Below are 23,566 nucleotides of genomic sequence, written 5' to 3' on the forward strand. Positions count from 1 at the left end.
GGTTTGGGTGTCTTGAGTTGGAAATAACCTTGAACTTTCCTCCCAGAGCAGCCCAGACAGCAGGTGAGATGCCCTGTGGCCATGGCTCTGGTTGGCTTTTGGTGTCTCCCTGTTGGTGGGTGCTGGTCAGATCTGGTGGGTTCAGAGTCTGCCCTGAGTTCATTTAAACTCAAGTTGTGGTTTGAACCTGAAGCTACAGCTTTTTCTAAATCAGAGGTATTTTTATTGTTGAAACAATGTTCTTAGCACATTTTTTTAAACTTATTTGCACAGCTCTTCATTTCCAGCTGTTAGCTGTCTGACACTGGAGCTAATACTTGCCTCATAAAGAAGCATTGGAAGCATTTGTGTTACTCCAGCAATTCCTTATCTGAAATACTGAGAATTGGAACTCTATGGAGACTGGAATACTCTGTTACTGTGCTGTGATTTGCATAGCTTTAATAGATTTTGACACAGTCAGATCTTACCACAAATTCCGTAACAAAATACAGGCAAGACAGGTGTGTCTGGTACGAAGCAGGAGGTTATTTACTTTCTCTGGCCTTTTCAGAGGGAGGGAACCTGAAATAAGGGAGCATGAAAACTATTGTGTAGATGAGCCTCTATTTAAAATGTGGTGTTGGATACTGCTTAAAATGGAGTTATTTTTATCAGACATTGGCAGCCGGTCGGAGGCAGTGGAGGATGGGATCTTCGGGGTATTCATTAACCTTTTCATCAGTCTGTATTTGTACACAAGTGCGGGTAGTGTGTCCACAGGGAAGTTGGAAAGTATTCAGAACTACCAATTGTTCTCTCAGTGAAAAGCCTACTAAAAATAGGGTATTCTTCCATTCAGGCATCAAAACCCGATCTGTAATGTGAAGTGCCCTGCTGTAGGAATAGTAAAAAAGCTTTTACACGAGGAAGTTCTTTCTGTGAGCTGTTTCTTACAGTGGGTGAAATGCAGCAAAAAAAAAGACTGGAGTCACTTTATGCTTTATTGAGTTACCTTTGGGTGGCAGGAAATTTGTTTGAAATCCTTATTTATTGCCTTTTGGCAAATAGATTTTTTTTTTCTATTTGAACTATGTTCTTAAGAGGTCTGCTGCTCTTCCTGGTGTGGGGCGGCAAAGATGTTGGATATTAAGGAAACAGCAAAGACAGAAACAGTGTTTTCAAAAAAACATCCAGTTCTTTGACAGAACCTGGTGTTATCTAAAGATTTTGAAATTGGGACACCAGAATTGGGTGCTCACTTCTGACTGCAGTCATCTGAAAAGATTTAGCATTCGTTTTTTCTTGGCAGTCTAAGTTTTAAATGCTGAATGCAAGGCTTTTCTCAAATTCTAAGTGCAAAGTGCTAGGCTTTTCTTATTTAATGAATAAGCATAGATAAAAATAAAATCTGCTTTTTAAGGTAACAACGTGCATCTGGTTGAAACGCAGAAAATTTGCCTGCAAACTTAGCTGGACCTCAGTGCTGTGGCAAATTATGTTAAGAAGCAGAGCATATTTGGAATTTTTCTGTGCAAAGACTATTCTTAACCTGCATGCAGACTATTCTTAACCTGCATGCTGGACTTGCACTGTTATTTTTTAGAGTAACAAATGATGCAGTTGGCCCTCTCCAGTCAGACGCTTCTGGTGCCATAAATCTTCCAGGTGCCCTGTACTCGGTGGGTGAGGATGTGCTGCACACACAGCACAGCCTTGGCTTCACCTGATTGCTCTGACAGGGCCTCTGGGAAAGCCTCGTTAAGTCTCTTAATAAGAATTTAAACTGACAGGTAAAGACAAGCTAATCTCTATTTCATCCCATGATTTATTTGAACAGCAAGATGTCTGTTTCCTTTTCTTTGCTGTTGCCGTAGATCTGCCAATGGGGACTGAACAATGAATTTGGGAATTTAAATGGATTTATTTAGTAACAATCAAGTGCTTGCTATGTAATTTCTGACTAATTCTGACTCAATATGAAGACTAAAATTGGGAAGGGTGTTGACTACATTCCAGTCGCAGTTTTGTGAAATGATTAATGTGGTTAGGACAGGTGCCTGCTGTCAGATTTGTCCAATGTAATTCTTATGCTTGTAGGTGCAGCATGGGTTTTCATCACCTAGCTGAATGTTTTATTACATTGGTCAATTGATATATAACATATACTGGTATTCAGATAAAAATATAACCTTTTAAAACTCTACCTTCAGGTTCATGTGTGTCCTGGAAGTGAGGAGAAAAAGGAGTGTTTTAAAAAAAGCCATCTACTGAGGGTAACAAACTCTCTGCTCTAGTGATCGTGATCATGGAGCATTTCAGATTGAATACTGCAGATCCTGTATGGTCAGACAAGGATGATAGTAAAGGAATGATGCAATAAATACAGGAACAAGCTCTGTGCTGTTAATTCCTGTTGGGTTGCACAGCCATAACTGCCGTCTGGTTAATTGTGAATTGCGAACAGAAATTGGAATTAGCTTTGCCTTCAAAGCTGTCTCTTTATTTGAAGTGCTTTCTTTCAAGGATTCCATTTCTGTGTCAGTCTTTAATTTAGTGAGCTCTCTAAGCAAATATAAATGACTCCAGCCTTTGGAAACAGCTCCATACAGATGCTGATTGGCGAGTTTCCCTAGTGGAATACACTGCACTCTGAATGCATTGAAACTTCTGTTATTGTAACTGAGGACTCTTTCTGTCTCATGACCTAGACAGCATTATTATTTTGCTTACAGCATTCACCTTGTGCCAAACATGGCTGCGCAAACATTAAGTTATAGAATTGCAGAATTGTTAAGGTTGGAAAAGACCTTTAAGGTCACCAAGTCCAGCCATCAACCAGCACCACAAAGCCATGTCCTCAATCAATATGTTTTTTAAAAACCTCCAGGGATGGCGACTCCAGCAGTTCCCTGGGCATTCTTAATTGAAATAACGCAACTGGTGCAAGTTAATCACTGAATTTAATGGCATATCAGCCAGCCAGATTTAATGGCATATCAGTTGTTGCAGATGTCTGCCGGGGAGCAGTTGTTTGCTGCCCTGTTCTCTAGACTTTGATTCTTGTTCACTGCTGAAATGTGGTTTTTTTTGTCATTTATTGTACTTGGAGAATGGCTAGTAGGTATCTTTGAAGCTGGCCAAAGTGACTGTGCCCTGACTACAGCCATGGCCCTATAGGATTTTCTAAAATCAGATGGTTTAGGTTTTTGAAGTGTGTTTGTACATGGCTTGTGCTGGAAATCATAGCATGAAAATGAAGTTACTGTGGATTTGTTGCCCGTGTTCTTTTTCTCTGCTCTGACTAGTTCTAGTTTATTGTATAGAGTAGTGGAAGAAGTTTGCTCTGAAGTTACAGATAATTGGAAATACAGCTGTGGTGTTCCCCATGTGGAATGATCTCTCCATAGGTGAGGAAGTACTGACACATGCCAGCTAGAACTGAATCTGTTATACAACTGACCACTGAAGAGCAAGTCTTCTTTTAATGTTCAGTAAATTCCGATTATGAAAATCAAATTTATCCTTTTAATGAATAGGTTATTTACCCATTTTTAATCTTTCAATCTCTTGAATGCAGGTGGTCCAAACACTTTATTGCAGAAGTATTTATTGAAAAGAGATCATCATATTGCTGTTATATTGGAGTGGTTGTGTGCATGGCCAAGAGTTGGACTTCACAATCTTGTTGGTCGCTTCCAGCTCAGGATATTCTATGATTCTGTGATTTGGTTATTAATATGAAGGTTTATGTTTTAATAGCTGTTGGTTACCAGCTTCTTTTTCCACATACTGACATCTTCCGTTTAGACGCTTCTGTTGCTAACTACGGATAGATAAGAAAAAGAAATGCTGAGAAACAGATGTTGCAAGACCAAGTACCCAGCTGTGTGCTAACAAAATGAATGTCATGGTGATTAGTTAACAATTCTTTGGCAGGCAGAGGCATACGTAAAACAGTAAACACAGCATGCAGAAATAATAATATTAATTTAGGGAAAAACAAAGAAGAAATTTCTGAACATTAAACATTGGCAGCATCAGTTCAACCACCTGTGTTCCTGAAGAGCTGACTGTATTTTGGTAAGTCACACCAAGGTCAGCCAAGCTGATTTTAGAACTGGTTTTAGTCATATTTTCCTGCAAACTGGTGATGGGGAAGTGCATGGGTTTTTCAGGTTAAATGCTGCATCAGTAATGAGAAGAAGTCTGTCACTGTCAGCTGTCTGGGTTTGTTAGAAATTCCAATGACTGTGCCAAACAGTGAGGTTGAGCACCTCTGGCAGCTCTTTGAACGAGCCGTGGCTGTCAGTAGGATCCTGCACCACTCCTAGACATGCTTTGGAGCTCATCAGTCAGCACCTCTGGTGTATTTGTGCCAGGTTGGCTGCTGTGACCTGTGTTCCTGCAGGAAAGGGCTGTGATAGGATGTGCCAGCGCTGCCTGGGCAAGTCCATCATGCTTGTACTTCACTAGAAAGCAGCTGTATCTCAGCGGCTGAGCAATGCCTCTATTGCTGGCATCCAGCTCCTCACATGTGTACTCCTTGGAGAAAGCACTCTTTCATAGTTAATTGAAAATCCTGGGTTCCATAACTAAAAATAAGTCTTATTAAATGAATAGTGATGAAATAATAGGCTATCTTGTGCAAGCAGAAAGAGAAATTCCTTTACTTTTTAATATTATCTGATGATTAACTGAATATGTAGGGAAATGGTTCTTCTTTTACTTGATTACTTAAACAACCGCCTGTGATAAAGATTGTAAACAGAGGCTTCCCTGGAAAATTGGGTTATAATAGAGTTGGAGTTCATGCAGTGACACCAGAGGGATTCATGGATGTGATAGATCAGCATGGATCAGTGTCTCTGCTCTTTGTGGGATGCTGTGCTGCACACTGGTGTGCCCCTGGCCCTTGGGTGTTGCAGCAGACTGAGTAAAGCATCCCTAGGTGTACAATTGCCATGTGAACTGTGTGAGTCAGGCACTGACATTAGTCATGGCTGGTACACATCTGGACTTCCAGTGATTTCACTGACTACCTGTGTTGTGCAGTGAGCACTGTGGGGGATTGTTTTCCAATTAAACTGTGAGATATCTCTAATCAATACTGCTGTGACACAGCACTTCTATGGGTTTGATCAGAGGAGTGCTGCCCTGGCATGTAGATCTTGGTGATTCCAGGTTCCTGAGAGTCCTGCAGAGTGTGGTGAGTCACAGCAGTGCAATCTGCAGCCTTAAGCATCAGCTGTCCCTTGGGAATGCTGCAGCCCATCCTGCAGCAGTACTGGGATTTCCCAGGCTCCTTGAAAAGGCATTTTCAGGAAGCTCTAATTCCTTCATAAAGGTTGCATAATGACTCGTTTGTCGGAGCAGGAATTGCTCCTTTACCCTTGTGCTCAGGCGGGCTCTGTGGTGGTGGGACCTTGGGGAAGGGAGATCTCATGGGAAAGTGGCATTGAGAAGCCACTAAAATGCCCTTGGGTGACATTCCTGTATGGAAATGATCTGTTACAAGAGGTGTTATACTTGCAGGCAGTGCAAAGCAGCTATCTTCAGAATGAGGCTGGTATTTAAAAGCCCAGTTTGCTGTTGTGTAAGTTAGTTATAGGTCCAGCTATGACAGTCCACCCGCTGCTGCTCCCTGACACAGCTAGAGGACACCTCTGCTGGGAACATTTTCTGTTTTCCATGGTGGATGGTCACCCCACAGGTTTGTCTGCTCAAAGGAGAACAGGCATGCAGCATCTTTGTCAAGAGTGTGTTTTCGTCAGACTCCTGCCCTGCCAAACTCCATACTGAAATAGGTTAGTGGGCCTAAACATTATGCAGAGTGTAATTGCATATCTTGATTCCTATGGAAAGTAGGCTAAAAATAAACCTGTCTGTGATTTGCGTAAATTCTATTCTAATCTGAATACTCAAAAAAGGTCTTGACATGTGAACATGTACCCTTCTGTTGGGAAAGCAGTGCCAAGTCCCAAGTAGATTAAATGGCTTGTGTAACAGAGCAGCTGCAAGGACATTTTTCTCTGGGGATGTTATTGAAGTGTGTCATTCTGTATAGCTGCATGCTGCTTAAGCAATGCGATACGGTATGTTGGACATACATCACATCTGAAACATGCTGCACTCTCTAGACCGACAGAAGAATTGGCAGTTTCTGCCAAGCACTATGACAGGTTAACCTGCACAGGTGTGCTGCGTGCGGTCCCTTGTTGCACTGTGACATGGAATAATATTAAATGTCAGTAAGTTTGAATTTGCACATAAGCTGGAGATTTCCAAAGGGAAGCATTAATATTAGAACAGTCAGGGGACTCAAGTAACATTTTGTTCGGTTGGATATGTTAATTGTGCTTTCCAGACCAAATGGGTTTGTTTGCTGTCTCAGTAAAGCATTTTCTGTAGTGCGAATAAATTAAAACCTCACATTGTAAATTTAAGGGAATGAGTGGAAGATTATTTATAAATTGGGAAAAACAAGCCATAGTTAGCCCTAGGAAAATCATCTCCATTGTCCAGATTACTTGTCTTTGTTTTGGTGCTCCACTTTTCAATTAAGAGCAGACTAAATGATTTATGTATTACTGTAACCTGTGGCAGCTACAGAGGACTACTATTTCATGGCTGTAGCTTCACAGTGCAAGTGTTGCAGCAACAGATACTACTTACCCAGAATAGCCTCTGTAGTGTATTGAGCTGCACAATGATTAAAACTGAGCAAGGCCTTGAGTGCATAGTCAAGGAGTTTTAATAAAGTGCTATTGTTAATACAATTTTATATTTTAATTTTTTTTACGTGTCTTTGTATTACAAGTTCTGATTGTTGCTTTGACCTTTTAGAGTGTTGTAACATCCTTTTAACATGTTTGAACCCATTGGTGTGTTGCTGTACCAGCTCTATCACTTGCATGGTGGTCTGAGTAGATCATGATCAGGAAATGGCCTCAAGTTACACCGAGGCCAGGGTTTATACTGGGTGTTGGGACATTTTTTTCCATGGGAAGGGTTGTAAAGCTTTGGAACAGGCTGCCCAGGGAAGTGGTGGAGTCACTATCCCTGGAAGCATTCCAGGAAACATATGGATGTGGTACTTGAGGACATGGTTTAGTGGTGAACATAGTGGGTGCTGGTTGATGGTTGGACTTGATGACCTTAGAGTTCTTTTCCAACTTTAAAATTCCACGTTCTGTTCAGTGTGTTTGATTCATCTGCTGTTGTGGTGTCAAAAGCCTGTTTCCTTTTGTGCTTTACATCCCTTTGTCACTTTGAGAGTCATAATTAGATCTTGTGCATCACATTTGGTTTTTGTGAGGTGTTTCAACCTCCCAGGCTGGGCTCAGGGAATTTTCCATGCATCCCTGTAAATCCTTTTCTCTGTCTCAAACCTGACAGTGGCAGAGGTGCACAGGGTGCAGTTTATCTGGATTCTTGTACTTTACCATCCCTGTCAATGCATCTGACTTGAAATGGAAATCATGGGCCAGTTTACCCCATTTTTGAAAATACAGCAAATCTTTATAAATAGGCAAAATGTTGTTAATCTGTTCAGTGTTTTTTCACTTCTCGAGAAAATATCAAATTAAGGGGAAGTCTCCATATATAATAAAAAAGGTCAAACTTCCCTTGTGTAAAGTTATTTTGAATTTTTCTCTTTCCCCACTATAAGTTGAAGGAAATGGTTATGTGTGCATTTTATTTGAAGCCCATTCATTATTTTAAATTACTTGAGTTCTGTGTATATCTCCTTCAGTGTCTGATCTTCTATCAGAAACAGCTGCACAGACCTTTAGGCCTTGCTGTTCTCCCATTTAATAATAGAACATTAAAATACTTGGCATTATCAGAGTAAACTCTGGTCACTGGTAATTCTCCTAACTATATTCCCATAGTTAATACATTTTTGTGTGCATGTGATGTATTACTGTAATCATATCTGATACTGGTGTGTGTGAAGCTGGAGTCTGAAAGTTTTAACTACTTAACTCAAAAGAATTTTCATTTAAAAATCCTTAAGGTTGTAGGCAATTCATTAGGCTATGCAGGTTTTTTTACTGCCTGTGCAGGGCATAAAACCAACTTAAAATGCTGCCTTTCTGTGGAAGTCATGCATAGGCTGAGAATGTCTAAAGATGCAACAAGATACAGAGAAGGAAAATAGAGACCTGTGCTGGAGCCGTGTAACTGAGTAGTATTGCTGCCCTACATACGGGTTTCCAAATGCAGCTGATCTCAATTTCCTACTTTTTCCTTAGTTCCAAAGTGGTGCGTGACCCTGCCCTGCCATGTGCTGGCTGGGGATGCCCTGCGGAGGCATGGCCATGTCCCAGGAGCAGATGGAAGGGAAGGGGCTGGCATCTGCCCGGAGCTCTGCTGATGCTCTCCCTGCTCAGAATGTGTTTTGGCATGTGAGCTGAGTGCTTGTGCATTTAGGTGGTTTAAAAAAAAAGCTGTTTGTTGCTGGTTGTTCTTAAACCAGAGCTGCCCTCTGTGGGTGCAGGAGAGTGTCCCCCCACCCTGCCCATGCATACGCTGGAGCAGGCAGGGAAATGAGCTCAGGGTAGGTGGCAAAAGGTTAACAACCTCTTGGTTTCACAGTGCTGGATCACAAAATCCCAAAATGGTTCAGTTTGAAAGAGACCTTAAGGATTGTCTCATTACATAGGCAGGGACACCTTCCACTAGACCAGGTTGCTCCATGCCCAGTCTAACCCAGCCTTGAACACTTTCAGCCACAGCGTCTCTGAAGAACCTGTGCTAAGGCCTCAGCAACGTCATGGGGAGGAATTCCTTCCCTCTGGCAGTGGGAAGCCATTGGCCCTTGTCCTGCAGTTCAGGCTTATTCTTCATTTCCAAGCTTCTGTGGTTCTGGTATATCTGTGAACAATAGCAAGTGTTAACTGGGTACCAAGTGTTATTTTCATACACCGCACGAATGGCACTGGCAGCTTTAGCTAGATTTTTTTTTTCATGGCAGATAGGAACCCACCCATAGATACTCACACTCTAGAGCCTTCTGTTACAGGTGACTTTTTCTATGACAGAACTAAAATCCAGGAGGATTGCGTCCAAGCTCCCACTGTTTACATTTCATATGTTGTCCCTCTCAGCTCCAAGTATATTTTGGAATGAACAATGCGTGATCTGCCACTCCTTCTTGTGTTTCTCAAATACGTTTTGGTGACATGCCTTTGAAAGGATATTTTAGTTATCTTCAGAATGTGAAGTGCTTTAATGATGGAATTTCATGAGCAAACACAATTGTATTAGTTTTCCACTGGTTTACTTACAGTGGCCAGGTTTATTGGGAGAATCTTTACAACCCTGTAGGATTTCAAGGAAACAGCACAGAATCCTGAGATATTCAAGAATGTGGAATGAGAAGCTTTGTCTCTCTGAATTGGTCACCACCTCACCTGAGGATCTGAAGGCATCCTGTGAAGGCTGGTGTTGAACACCTCTTAGTTTTTAGTAATGAGTGATCTAAATCTAGAGGCTTAAAAAGTCAAAATTCATAGTTATTGGTGGTTCTGGAGATTTTCTTACTGGCAAAGTAAGAAAATCCCCAAAGTCAACTGGGATGTACATTCTGTAATGGAGTTTGTGGTTTACTTTATCCTTAATCTGGATAAACAGGTTTTCATTTCTTTCACTAGTACTGTAAACGCCCTGTCAGTATTTTGAGCAGCCTGGTAAATGATTTATTAATACTGTAATGCTTATCTCTACCATAATTTCTGTAAGTTAGGCAATATTACCAGGAATTTATTGGATGGTGTATAGCAAACTATGGCTAAACAAGCCTTTTGATATAACCCTGTCTTCTATTTCTCAGCTTTCGGGTAGTAAATGAGTTTGGTTTAATGGATTATTGTGGCTGTGAAGAGCCTTGAAATGTAATGCTTCACCTGACAAGGAACATGCCTGCATTTTGAAGAAGCTGCAGTTTTTCAGGGAATGAGCAGAAGTTATTCTGAGTCACTAATAGGGCCAAGATCTCTTTTCCCTCATGGGTCACTGGTTCAGGCATGGTTGTCACCTCACCTCCCAAAGTGGCCTGGATTTTCTTTTGGGAGGGAACTCGTCTCTTCCACAGGCTGAGTCCCAACTCGGGTTCCTACCTTCATTACCTGGAAGGGAGACAGGGAGGTGTTGAGTGTGAGCATGCCATGGAGCCCTTGGTGACCTGGGACACAAGCTGCCCGGCATTGCTGCTAGTCTCAGCCTTTCTCCTCAAAAATCCCAGGACTGTGGGCCCCCTTCCCTGAAGAAAAAGCAGGCTTCTGCACAGGAGTCCATCTATGCTTCTAACCCACAAAATGGGGAAGCACCTGCTGACTGGGTTGGACATTCTCAAAATGATCTAGCCTCTTTTCTGTATTAGTTGTAATAATTTGAACCTCGCACCTTCTCCTTGTGTTGAGAGCATAGGTGTGTATTTGCCAGGTCACAGTAAAGTACTTTCAGGTGAAGGATGGCAGGTACTTACGGCTGCGTCACCACTGGATCTTTCCAATCTCTCTGCATTTCATAAATGCAGTGATTCTCTTGCGTGCTTGGAAATCATTCATTGTCCTCAGTGAATGCACGTGTTCAGATCTGGAACTTATGTGAAATCATCGTATGTTAGTAGTTGTTGGGGAATATTATAAAGCTAATGTTACACAGTGATTCTAGCTTGTGTTTCCTAGCACTGCATCCCTGATTTGTGGAGCTGAACATTTATTTAAATGGTTTTTGCTTGATCACATCAAAAATCACTTAATCTCAGTGGGTGTATTGACAGCCCAGTTTAATTAAACAGTAGCTGTTTTCCACTTGATGAGCCCTGAGAATTCCTATTTTAGTTAGACTGTGAGTGAAATCATGGAGCTGCTTTATAGCTCTCAACGTATGTTTCACTGGAATTTTCATAGTCAATGGCCTATGGCAGCCACAGCTTATGTAACACATCATACAGCTGAGCGGAGCCCTTGGGTACTCTGGGATTCTGTTCACAGTGTGGAATTCTGAATGTGCCAGATGATACTCTGGTTACATTTCTCCTCTGCTATGTTCTGAGTGAGAAAACAAAATTACATCTCAGTATGTAATATCTCCAATTTTCACCCTGTGCTGTTCAAACTCCCCTGGGGGAGGGGAGTGAGGAGACTTAGGTGGTGGAATTAAGGGGATCTGCAGGAGGTGGCTGCAGATCACTGCGGGCTGGGCCGGGAGAGCTCCCTCCTGCCGGGTCCTTGAACTGTGGGGGCTGTGTTTTAGTGGATGAGAGGCTGGGTGTGCCCTGGCTGCATGCCCTGGGACCCAGAAACCAACCCTAGCCCCAGCCCCCTTTTGTCCCCTTAATTTGTCTCCCTAATTCACAATGCTGTGTTTTGCTGCACTGGCACTTGGGCCTTTTTTTTTTTTCTGCAGTCACTTAATTCTCCTCCCCCAACTCCAGTGTGCATATCCTCATCTGATCAGTCCTTTTTGGTTAATTTAAATTAAAAATGAAAACAAGAGGCTTGTGCCTGTTCATCTGGCAGAACCTGAGTGGTATAAAGTATATTATTCCTCTTGACTGGTCCCTGTGTTGCTGGTTTCATCCTTTAGAAGCAGCTCATCAACACAGCAAACACCAACCCAACATTTATCAGGTCATTTTGGAGAGGCTGATACATGAGGTTTTCCTAAAAGCCTGTATGAAAAAATGTAAAAGAAGCATGCTCAGCTCCTGGTGGGAAAATAATCTGACTTTTGCCAGAGGTTGCCTAAAGCATCCTTACAATTGCTTTATTTTTCTGCTTTCTAATGCACACCATCCTCTCTGTGAATTTCTGTAACTTTTCCTCTGCCCGCTATTTTGTTTGACTTTTTTCTGTTTTCGCCAGGCAATCCTGACAGTCTTCAATTCAGTCATCTTGGTCTCACAACATACTGTAGTCTCTAAACTTTTAATATAAAGATTAATCCCTCAACATTGGTGTGTCCTTAGTAGCAGCCTTGCCTTTATTTTGTCTTTAAACTGAGTGGATATTTATTGAAAAGGGTTTATAAGCTTTTAAAATTTTAGACATGAAGAGGGAAAGATCAGTGAGTAAATAAAGTCTGTAGTTCTACATCCAGAACAGATTCTCACATATTGACTGGTTTTTCCAATGTGCAGTACTCTGAAAGTAGCTGATGAACAGATCCATCTGCCTCAGTGAAATATAAGTGTATTGATCTGCCTAAGAGAAATATGCTGGGATTGCTGAAGTGCATATCTGGCTTTGACAAGGAGATGGATGGACCATTTTAGCAGCAAAACATTTTTTTTAATGTTGAGGAACTATCTTGTCTGCGAAGTAATTTGTAGTAACAACGGGAAAATACTTTTCTTGCTGGAGATTACCCCATTTGTTTCCATATTCCACGATGTGTTGTGCTCCTTATGCTGCAGGAAGCAAATCCAAAATTTTATGAGGAGCAGTTCATGCTGGTGAAATAGGGAATTGAGGTGGGGACTGTGGAGTTGTAGTGTGTTCCTGGGAAGGGGTTGGTTGGAGAACTGCATTAGTGGGAATTGCTGTTGCTTGTGTAATTGCTGGACAGCCACAAGGACGATGCTGAGGTGTTGTCCTAATAGTGCAAAATGCCTTTTATGTGTTTGGAAGTAATTTTTAACTAAATGATGGTGTTTAAGGAGATGAGAAGTTGATTTCATTTAGAGCTCAGGACTTGTGTTCAGCACAGGATGTGCTGCTTGTTCAGAGGGTGTGCTGGGCTTATTCTCTCCTTGCATGAGGGTTTAAGGTGATCTTGTAATCTGTGGACATCACTGACCTCTCTGAAGGTCTGATAGATAATCTTAGTTCTATTTTGAAATACTCATCGTGACATGGTTTTGTATGTAGGGAAGAGGGTGCAGGTTGAAATTCAGTTTGCTCTTGGTGAGTGGTGGTTGCTGAGGGTATGTTTGAGAGTTGAGAACAAGATGTGGAATGCCTTCACTTTGGCTAAAAGGGAAGGGAAGGTATAAACTTGCCACAACCAAAACACGCAACCAGCTTTGCAGAAGTGACACGTGGTTGGGAAAACTTGGTTAGTGGTGGGAGGATTTTGATGGTTTGGATTTTTTCCAAATTTTACATATATGTAGGTACGGTAATTGGTTGAAGATGTAGGTGAATGGGCCTTGTATGAGGACTGCTGTGGGGTCTGTGATCTGTTTGAGGTGGTCTCCTCGACGGCTTTGAGCTCATAGGCTTCAAAGGCTCCTGTCAGAAATGCTTCTGGGGCAGGTTTAGGCGTTTCATAACCTGTTGGTGATGTAATTTTACAGGAGCAGTTGTCTGTTCCAGCCTTTTTCCCTGCTGTTGTGCTACACCAGCATCCATCTGCTGCTGCCCATCTCCTTCTCTAGGTTTGGAGACAAAGGTTGAGCTTTTTCCCTAAAGCCCTGAGTGTTCTGCTGTAGTGCATAACTTAAATTTACCAAGGTCACTGAACCCTGTTTACTGTGTTTTCTGGGAGGCTGACAGGGTACAAAAGATTGGTTTGTACCCTCCTGTCTGAAGGATGAGGCAGTAATACAAGAGCTCAGTTATTTGTGCGCTGAAGGGGCCATGGTTCTCCAGTGATGTGACAGATTCACTAATGATACCTGACAGAAGTATTGTAAAGGACTAACTGTAAAAAAACCCAACTCCCTTCTATTATGCAATGTTTTTAAGAAGGAAATATTTTCTTTTTATAATTTGAAGAATGCAAGTTCCCATGTGACAAAATATTGAACTCAGGTGACTAGTGAGTAGGTGTAAGTTGAATGGAAACTACTTCAAAATGCAGTTAAATAGTTTCTTGTCTGTAGAGACTTTGAATTTTGATAATAGGTTTTGTATTTTAATACTTTATATTGATTTTCAAACAATTCCAGACTATTGTCGCTGCCTTGTTCGGGAGATGAGGGGGAATGGTTGTTAGTCAGCTCTGCTGAAAACCACAGTGCCAGAAGAAATTCTTCTCTGTGACAGTGGTGAGGCCCTGGCACAGGGCGCCCGGAGAAGCTGTGGCTGCCCCATCTCTGGCAGCATTCAAGGCCAGGTTGGATGGGGCTTGGAGCAATCTAGGATAGTGGAAGGTGTCCCTGCCCATGGCAAGGGGTGAAACAAGATGAGCTTTAAGGTTCCTTTCTGATACAAACTGTTCTGGGATTCTGTGATTTGATAGCACAAAATTATATTTTCCATCAAGGTTGTTGTATTTAAAACAACGCAGCTCTTCCAGCTGTGTGCTTTTTCTGAAACTACTATAGCAGTAAAACACAGTTCTTATTGTGAGATCCTGCTTTACAGATTATTCTAATTTATTCTTTTTTCTTTCTAAGGAAAAGTCATCAACAAGGACTTGCGCCACTACCTAAGCCTTCAGTTCCAGAAGGGCTCAATAGACCACAAACTTCAGCAAGTGATCAGAGACAATCTCTATTTGAGAACCATCCCTTGTAAGTATGTAAAGATCAGCCTCATTTCATCTGTTCCTGCCAACTCCCACATAATTGATGAGTTTGAAATACCTTCTCTCTTAATCTGTTTTAAATTTTACCTTGTAGTGGAGACTTCTGACTTTGCTACAGTAGCTTCACATCTGAAGTTGCCATGAATTGGTCCAGCCAGTATGGACTGAAAACCAGCAAAAACTTGAGAATTCAAAGTTCAGATTGTTTCAGTAATATCTGTGTGTGGCTCTTCACAAATTTGTCAGTAGTTGTTAGAATGGCCCAGCCACCACAAGAAATAAATCTTTCTCAGCATGATCAAGCAGTGCCAAAACATCCTGAATTTTGTCAATGTGTTATGGTTTTTTTCTTCACAAAGAGCAAACTGAGGCCTTGAGTGTCAAGTGCATTTGGCAGAGCAGGGCAGCTGGCAGGAGGGTGGGAGGAGGGATTGGGTGCAGAAGGGGTGACAGTGGCAGAACATACAGGCAAATTGTTTGCTCACCCTAAGAAGACTGATTAAAAAGCTCATCATTGACTGTTTAAATATTCATTGCACTAAAAACTTTGTTAAGTAAAGTTTTTGTATCTACAGGAATTCTACTCTCTTCTCTCTGAGCACACCTGAGAGTTAGTGGCTTTCTTAAACTGCATTTCATTATTACTAGCTTTTATTTACTAGCCCTTGTTCATGCTGCTGCCTGAAAAAAATGATACATGCTTTTAAAATGCTATTAGGTTGTAGGCAGTAACGAATTGTAATGAATCAGTGAAGTTCTTTCAGGAGAGCTTTAATTAAGCTGTTATAACTATGGGAGGCTTGTTTTTATAGACAAAACACTTTGAGAACCTCTGCATTAACACAGCAGTTTACTGATAAAGTTTACCTTCAGCCAGGGGTTGGAGCGTGGCTGAATTATACTCTGAATTGTAGGTTAAAAAATAAAGTCTGTGCTGACTTTTATTTATTATGGATTTGGTGGCCCAAAAATCAAATGTGCTTAGTTATGATGACCTCGTTGCAAATTAGAGAGTTGGTGCTGGTGGAAATAGGGAAAGATGCAGCACCCTTACATCTGGGTTAAAATAAAATAACCCAGACTGAGATTGCGTGTTGTCAGCTGCCACAAAAGTTGTTTTTGGTTCACTGACCATGAGAAAGAATTCTCTATTAATTGCCACCTCACCGAGCTGCTTCTCTCCTCCTCCCCCAATACCAGAAGTGTCGTTCCTGTATAATTTACTGTGTCAGTTTTTATATGTTATTGTTCACTTGCTTACCAAGAGTCGTTTTAACTCTTACTGAAGTGACATAATATTTGTATAAAGATTTGAAAATACATTGTTTTTACTGACCTGTACAGCAGGCAGCATTTGGTAACAAGCAGCATTTATGTGTCTTACAAGAGTGTTTTCTCTGTCTTTGCAGGCACTACAAGGGCTCCCAGAGATGGGGAAGTCCCTGGGGTAGACTATAATTTCATCCCTGTTGAGCAGTTTAAAGCGTTGGAAGAAAGTGGAGCCTTACTAGAAAGTGGAACATATGATGGTATGTCAGTGATGTTTAATGAAATGGGAATAAGGACCCAATACTTGTGTCCAGGTGTAGCTCCTTGTGGTACCAGCTTTCCTGCTCACTTGATGGTCATGACGGTAGTAGAGAGACAATAGTTAGTCTGTTTTTGGGTTACTGTGAAGAGGAGGAGCAATCTTGGTTTAAAGCTTTCTAATAATCTGCAGATCGTCCTTTCAACTGCTCTTAATCCCGCCAGATTATTTTCACTGTTGCATTTTTGGGAAGCATTCTGAAAGGTTTTGTTTGTGCCTGGTACAAATTTAAGAGAATTTAGTAAATTTTGTGTACACCTCAGAGAACGGAGCCATGTTCTCCTCTCAGGTGTGCATCAAAAAGAAAAATGGCAAGAGAAATTCTGACCCAGCAGAGAAACTAAAGCATTTTTCAATGAAAAGTTGAACAGCACTAGACCAGATTGTAGGAAAGTTGGGTTTGTTACATGTGTTGAGGAAAAACATTGTAATGGAGATGGTGATCAATCTCGTGAAAGGCTCTGTGCCTCTTGTTTTTCTTATCCCACACTATCTGTTAATATTGTCCAGTCTGTGGAAATCTAGTAATCAAATTGAGGCTAAACTAGTAGGTTTTTTTCTTTATCCCTGAGCTGCACTTTATCTGACTGTCCCCTCTCTGAGCCTTGCCCTTGCTTGATATTTGCAGAAGGGGTTTTTTTCTATATGTATTTCCATGGTCAAAACCGTATCCAGGCACTAAAAGTTAGTCCAGCAGGAAGTCTGGGAAGCTTCTTTGCTTTGTGCTCAATTCCCTAATAAAAATCATATGAGCAGTCAGGAGAGAGATCAATTGCTGAAATTCTTTTCCAGAAAACAGCAGATGATTCCTTTGTACTTCAGATTAAAATATTGAAGGAAAAATCTGTTCTTTTTTCTGAAGTAAAAATATCAGCCTATTGATATGAAAATGTTGATATGAAGCCATATCAACATCTTTGTTTTGCAAGTGTATTGTCAGTAGAAAATTGCAAGTGTTAAAAATCAATTACTTGTTAACTGGTTTTATGGAAACAAATGCCTTGTGTCTGCGTAAAAGTAATTTGCTTTTTGATTTCAATATTTCTGTTGCTCCAAATCCATCTATTTCTTTAGAAAATTTGTAGCAGGATAAAAGTTTTCAGATAACCTCTTGTTTTCTGACAATTAGTGCTGCATTAGCAAGAAGTCAGTGTATGAATAAATAGGCTTTGACTGTTGATTGGGTTTTGGTAGTGCTGATGTCTTCTTTGAGGCTTTAAAATGTCACCAAAATACATTTGCGTGGGCACTAAACTGGTAACAGCCACTGCTAGTGCCTTCAGCAGTATCTGTGCTTCAGTGCTCCTGATTTCTGTCTCATTTTCAGGTAATTTTTATGGTACTCCAAAGCCTCCAGCAGAGCCCAGCCCCTTTCAGCCTGATCCAGTGGATCAAGTTCTTTTTGACAATGATTTTGATACTGAATCGCAGAGGAAAAGAACCACATCCGTCAGCAAAATGCAAAGGATGGAAAGTTCTCTCCCTGAGGAGGAGGAAGAGGAAGAAAAGGAAGCAGTTAATGGCAGTGGAGGGATAGGTTGGTTGACAAGGGGAGAAATTCCCTGGAGTATTGTATGAACGGATAAGGACTATACAAAAAACATTTGTGCTTCCTTAGTTTAGGTGAAGTATGAAGGGAGTTTCTCTTCAGACTGGTGCTTCTATTTGATTTTGAGATGACCTTTTAAAAAGAACCAGCTGTTCTCCCAGCCAGATGTGCAGTTGCATCATAAAATGCACTGCTGGTCAAGAACATGTGGTGCTGGATATGGACCAGGGCCAGTTACACGAGCAGGAAGGAAAAATTTGTCCACTCTTGAAATAACAGAGTCCTTCACAGCGTTGAATTCATACCCTGAAAATGTTACTGTTGAATTTTGAGGCAATCACTGAATTTGTACCCAGGAAGTTTTAAGGCAGTGATTGGTTGAAGGGGCAACATTGGCTCATACTGTAAAATTTTCAGGTTTTGCCTAGGGGAACTGTCATACAACCTGAAATCACCCAAGGGGGAGCTTGTAGTGAGAAACAAGGCCAAGCATGTTGAGACTGGAGTGGTGTCCAGCAGGACCTTTCTGGGATTGGCAAGATGCCCTTTTCCTTTTGCTGCCATGGTTACTCATCTGGAGGGGGGCGAATTGATGGTGGAGAGGAACTGTCACATTGCATTTGCAGTTGATCCTGTGTGTGACTGTTTAGGACAGTGTTACACTGACCAGACCTGACCTAGTCTTGTCATCTTCAGGGCTGGCAACACCACAGAGGGGCCAATGGTCAGGCTGGTGGTTGGGTGAAGGTCGTGGACATTGTCATGTCACAGAGGGTATCAAGCATAACCTCAGTTCTGAAGGATAGAGACTTCTATTTAAAGTTTCCTGCCGGAAATTTTGGGATCTTTTTTCTAGTTGTGGCTTGTAGCAAGGTGTTGTTTATTTTACTGGCAGTTTGGGTCTTCTCTACATTTCCTTCTGATTCTTTGAGGAATATTAGTAGGATTTTTTGATTGTTTTATGGCATTACAAACACTGTTCTCTCTGTAGAAATGGCAACAGAACATAGTCAACTTGGATTTCTGCCAGTGTTGATTTTTCAGAGTAGGCTCAGGCACATAATACAAGGTTAATTCTGTTTGGCAGGGGAAGAGCAGAGTTCAGTGTTTTCATGTCAGCTTTTCGAAGTTCACAGCTGAAAAAAAACGTGAAAAAATGCACATCACATAGAGAGACATGCTTGACATCCACTTGTAGCCAGATTAAGAGGGTGGTTCTTTGTGAGAAACAACATAAGCATCTGACAAACACTTTCCCTGAACAACTGCAGAAAACAAAGAAAAACATTCAGATTCTCCTGACTGGATGAAACCTGTTCCCAGCTACAACCAGACAAGCAGCAACATGGACTTCAGAAATTATTTGTCAAGGGATGAGACCCTGGAACCACTACCCAAGAACTGGGAAATGGCCTACACGGATACTGGCATGATCTACTTCATTGAGTGAGTAACTCAACTCCTTGGAGGGGACAAATGCTGGTGGCTGCAGTCTGGAAAGCTTGCTCTTTCACCTCTCTTCTTCTCGTGCTGCTTCTGTTTCTTTATGAAATTTACTATTTTCCTACTGTTACACTCCTTACTCATTGAATGCTCGGTACAATTCCCATTGTGCAGGAAGACCTTATGGTTCCGCCTACAAAGTCAGTTTGTTTTTTCTAAGTTTTGTATCTCACAAATACAAAGCTAGCTGAGTATTGCTAAGTGACACGTGACATGGAAACCTTCTCTATGTCAAATTTCCCTGAAATTTGAGACCTTGTTTAGCTTCTCTTCTCTGCTTGTGTTCCTTGGCTGGGAATGGATGTTTCAAAATACAAATAGCCCAGATGAAAGCCCAGGGTAGGAAAGTAACTTTTGTGTGCACATGTAAAACTGCCTCATTTATGAGTTCTAAGGCAAAAATGAAACAGAAACCTTCCTGAAAGTTTAGCATATGAGGAGGCTAGACATTTTTTTTTCCTATCAGGTAGAAACAGCTGCTGTTCCCATATGAGCTTTTGGGGGGCTGGGGGGAGGATCTCTGCCTCTAACACTTCCTGTGTGCCCTGGAGAGTCTCCAGTGTGCTGGTTCCTTTTCTTTTTAGCATTTTGTGATGTGATTGAGGCACAAATAAAGGTTGTATTATCTAAAGTCTACATTTTCCTACAATAGTAAATACTTGAAGTAAAGTTTCTTCAGTGTGAGAGAGTTCTCTTACTGGCATGTGTTCTGCTCTACAGTCACAACACCAAGACAACGACATGGCTTGATCCCCGACTCTGTAAGAAGGCCAAAGCTCCTGAAGATTGTGAAGACGGAGGTGAGATGTTCAGAATGCATTTGCCACCTGTCACTGATAAATGTATGAGTTTATTCCAACTGGATGCAGTCCATTACTTCTGTGGAAGAAGCTTCTCCCGGGTAGATGTGACTCTGGAGCTGGCAGCATAGTGCTGAGTGTCACCTGTTTGGTGGCAGTAGGAATTTACATAGGACTGGGGGGGTTGGGGGGAGGATCTGTGCCTCTAACACTTGCTGGTGTATTTTCCCTGAAATAGTAGAATCTGGCCAAACAAAAGGTGTATCTACATTCCTGAGCAGAATATGAGATGTTTTGTTCCAGTGTCATTCTTAAGGAGAAAGCTGCACGTGAGTGATGATCTCACTGGAAACAGTTGTATAGGAGGAATATGGCAGAAGAAGGTCCATAAGTAACAGAATATAGGAATAACAAAGAAGGTGTGGCAAAATACATATTGCTGATGATAACTATTGCATATGACATAGTATTTGAATGCAGAAGCTAAGGGAGCAATCTGACTGATTGATTTAAATTCCTTCAAGACTTCCAGGTGAGTAGCCTCCAGGCAATTTCTGCAACCATTTCCTACACAGGTGGGCAATTTAGTCTGCTAGGAAAGAGTTTCAGTAGGTAGTAGCTCTGTCGGTAGCTCTGTTTTCAGCAAATGCCTGACGTGTTCCAAAAGCTGAAGCAGGCTCAGAATGACATGTCATCCTCCAAAATTGCCCAGCCTAACAGCCATGTATCCATAATGAAGCCAGCTGGAGCAATGGCTGCATACTGGCTGCATACTGCTGCTTATTAAACGTACATGCAGCTCTTTAAACGGAGATGCAGGATATCCAAATGAACAATATTTAAATTCATGGACCCATTGGGTCTTTAGTCAGACCCTGTGGAGCAATACTGGTATTAGTAATTGGTAACATGCTGTCATGTGCTAGGGAAATTCCTGTTATTGTCAAACTTAGGACAGCCTCAAACAAGATTGCAGGGCAAATTTATCCTTAAAATGTCTGGCTGACTATATTCATTATTCTAATATTTAAATTTCCATGGTCAAGATAACTAGAACAATAAACTTGATAAGCTGACCTCTGTGGTAACTGCTTATTACCTTCAGTCAGTCATGAGCTGCTGGCACCCTCTTACCAGATGCTGAATTTGCCATAAAAAGGAGCCTTTTGCATGTAATTTTCAGTACAGACAAGTCTTTAAGTTTATTATATGTTTTAAGTTGTGTGATTTCGTTGAATACAAGGCTCATCATTGTGCAAGAAGAAGTAAGAGATGCAGGGCTTCAGATTCCCTGGAACAGGCTTTTACCTTTCATCCGGGAAGAAAACGAGACCTGAATTTTCCTCATATTTTTCATGAGTCTAGGTGTTCTTTAATGAAAACTCTGATATTTGTGGATAGTTTTCCCCTGAAATGGAAAATACGGTCTTTCTGATTGCAGAACTTCCTTATGGATGGGAGAAAATAGAAGACCCTCAATATGGGACATACTATGTTGAGTAAGTGCTAATTATTGATTTGGCATACATAAAAAATTGAGCATGAAACTCTGAAGTCCTTGATCCCCAGTAAGTAGAGATTGTAATGCAGTGAAAGGCCAGGTTGGCCAGGGCTAGGAGCAATCTGGTCTAGTATCCATTCTCGTGGCAGGGGGTGGAACTGCTGGATGAGCTTTAAGGTTCCTTCCAGTCCAAGACATTCTGTGATTCTGTGAAACTATTAAATATATCCAGGAAAACCAGTTCTTGGGTTGCAAACTCATGGCGCAAACTTCTGGTAGCATGGACATGAGGGAAGATCCACAGTGTAACCTTAAAGACTTAAGGACTGTTTTTCATTTGGGGAAAGAAAGCAATTTGCAACCAAAATAATTTATAGATGGGAATGAGCTCATATCATTTTTCTTAGCTTAACAAAAACAGAGTCACTTGACTTAAGAGTGGCACCTGATAACTTTAAAAGAGTAAAAATAACTTGTAGATCATTGCTGTCTTCAAAAAGCCAAGTCAATAACCACCAAACTGCTGCAGGAGCCCTTTTGAATCTCCTTCAGGCCAGAGGAAATTAAATCCCTCCTTAACCATGGAGAAGAAAAATGGTACAGTTGAAAATGTAGCTTCAGAGAACGAGCAAACATTTTTCACTTAGCAAAATTTGAATTATGCTCAAATTCGTTGGTTTTTCCCTCCTGTGCTGTACTTCTCTATCATCTGCTAGGGAAAAGGTGATACCTGAGTTTGTAAATAGTATAGGTCGATGGGTCAAGAGAAAAAGCAGATTTGCTCAGATCTAAACTATCACAACTCTGCCTGGCGATTAAAGGAAGTAAAATTTTATTTGCCTCAAAGTAAGTAAACCGCTGGAAGAGTGAGCATATTTTCAGTATTAGTTATGAGAGGTTTTTTGTTCATTTCTCCAGAGCATTCATCTGACATAATAAAAAAACAGTGTTTGTAGATGTGGTTTTTTGGGGTTGTCTTTTTTGGGAAGGAGTCATTGTTTTCTGTTGAAATCCTGACCTACCTTTTGTATGTCTGCAGTCATATTAACCAGAAAACTCAGTTTGAAAACCCAGTATTGGAAGCCAAAAGGAAAAAACAGCTAGGACAGACTGATGCTGGCCCTTCCAAATCAGGTATCACTGAATATTGTGTTCTTTGTCACATATATTTTTATCTGCAAGTATGCTTTATAAAAATCCCGTTCTGGAATTCATGAAGGCATCAGCCTTGTCTTTTTGCTTGCCATTGCAATGTTACCCTCCAAGATCTTTTGGGTTTTTTGAAGGATTTTTTCATGTTAAAATTGAACCGACACATTAAGACTGCTTCTAAATAATTTTGGTTGTTCTGAAGCCGGTTCTCATAAACAGCTTTGGAATATCTGGAGGGTTAGAAGAGCCATCTGGAAGTGCAAGTAAAGCCACACCTGGAGGTTTTTGTGCTTTTGATCTACTTTAAGCTTGGCAAAAATTGGGAATTTGAGGTGGGAGGTTTGCATACAGCTCTGTTGCAATTTGTTCAGAAAAACTCTCTTCCATGCACTGAATTCAGCTGGAAAATGAGTGTAGCGTTTCCCTGTCTGTTTATCCTTTAAAACTGCTTCAGAAGCTGATAAACTATAAACAAGTCATTAACCTTTGTGACACCTTAAAAACCAGAATCAACCCTGGCTTACTGCCCTCCTGTCTCTGTATTCCATAATTCTAAAGGACCAGGAAGGTCTCTCTTCACTCGAGATCCATCCCAGCTTACTGGAGCACTCATAAGAACATCCCTGAAAAAAAGTACTATGGGATTTGGCTTCACAATCATCGGAGGGGACAGGCCTGACGAGTTTCTTCAGGTGAAGAATGTGTTACAAGATGGACCCGCTGCACAAGATGGAAGAATTGCTCCAGGTCAAGTGTTATTTCTGTAAACTTCCATTTCCTGGGGTGCTTTGGAGAACACAGCTTGAGGCACAGGAGGTTGGAGGACTCCATACACATCCTCACTAAATAAAATATTTTCATATTTGTGAAAGATCTGTGCAGAGCAGTGGCTGAAAAGGAAAAGAAGCAGCATTCTAGATAAAAATTGACTTTAAGGGCACTTCTGGAGATTTCAGTATTTCTGCTTTACCAAAGACACTTATCTTCATGTTTATTCATAGAATGTTTTC

At 41.2% G+C, this 23,566-nt stretch overlaps 1 protein-coding gene across 2 annotated transcripts in view; it reads left to right on the forward strand.

Moving 5' to 3' along the window:
• MAGI3 (membrane associated guanylate kinase, WW and PDZ domain containing 3) overlaps window positions 1-23,566 on the forward strand; it is a 54,552-nt gene that overhangs the window by 12,509 nt on the left and 18,477 nt on the right. For both annotated transcript variants that reach the window (XM_058039619.1, XM_058039620.1), the window contains exons 2-9: window positions 14,333-14,449; window positions 15,873-15,992; window positions 17,379-17,588; window positions 18,872-19,046; window positions 19,824-19,903; window positions 21,345-21,402; window positions 22,444-22,538; window positions 23,115-23,303. In XM_058039619.1, coding sequence (XP_057895602.1) covers window positions 14,333-14,449; window positions 15,873-15,992; window positions 17,379-17,588; window positions 18,872-19,046; window positions 19,824-19,903; window positions 21,345-21,402; window positions 22,444-22,538; window positions 23,115-23,303 — 1,044 coding nt within the window. The remainder of the gene's footprint in view (window positions 1-14,332; window positions 14,450-15,872; window positions 15,993-17,378; window positions 17,589-18,871; window positions 19,047-19,823; window positions 19,904-21,344; window positions 21,403-22,443; window positions 22,539-23,114; window positions 23,304-23,566) is intronic.

This window comes from Melospiza georgiana, chromosome 23, assembly GCF_028018845.1.
Source record: "Melospiza georgiana isolate bMelGeo1 chromosome 23, bMelGeo1.pri, whole genome shotgun sequence".
Lineage (NCBI taxonomy): Eukaryota > Metazoa > Chordata > Aves > Passeriformes > Passerellidae > Melospiza > Melospiza georgiana.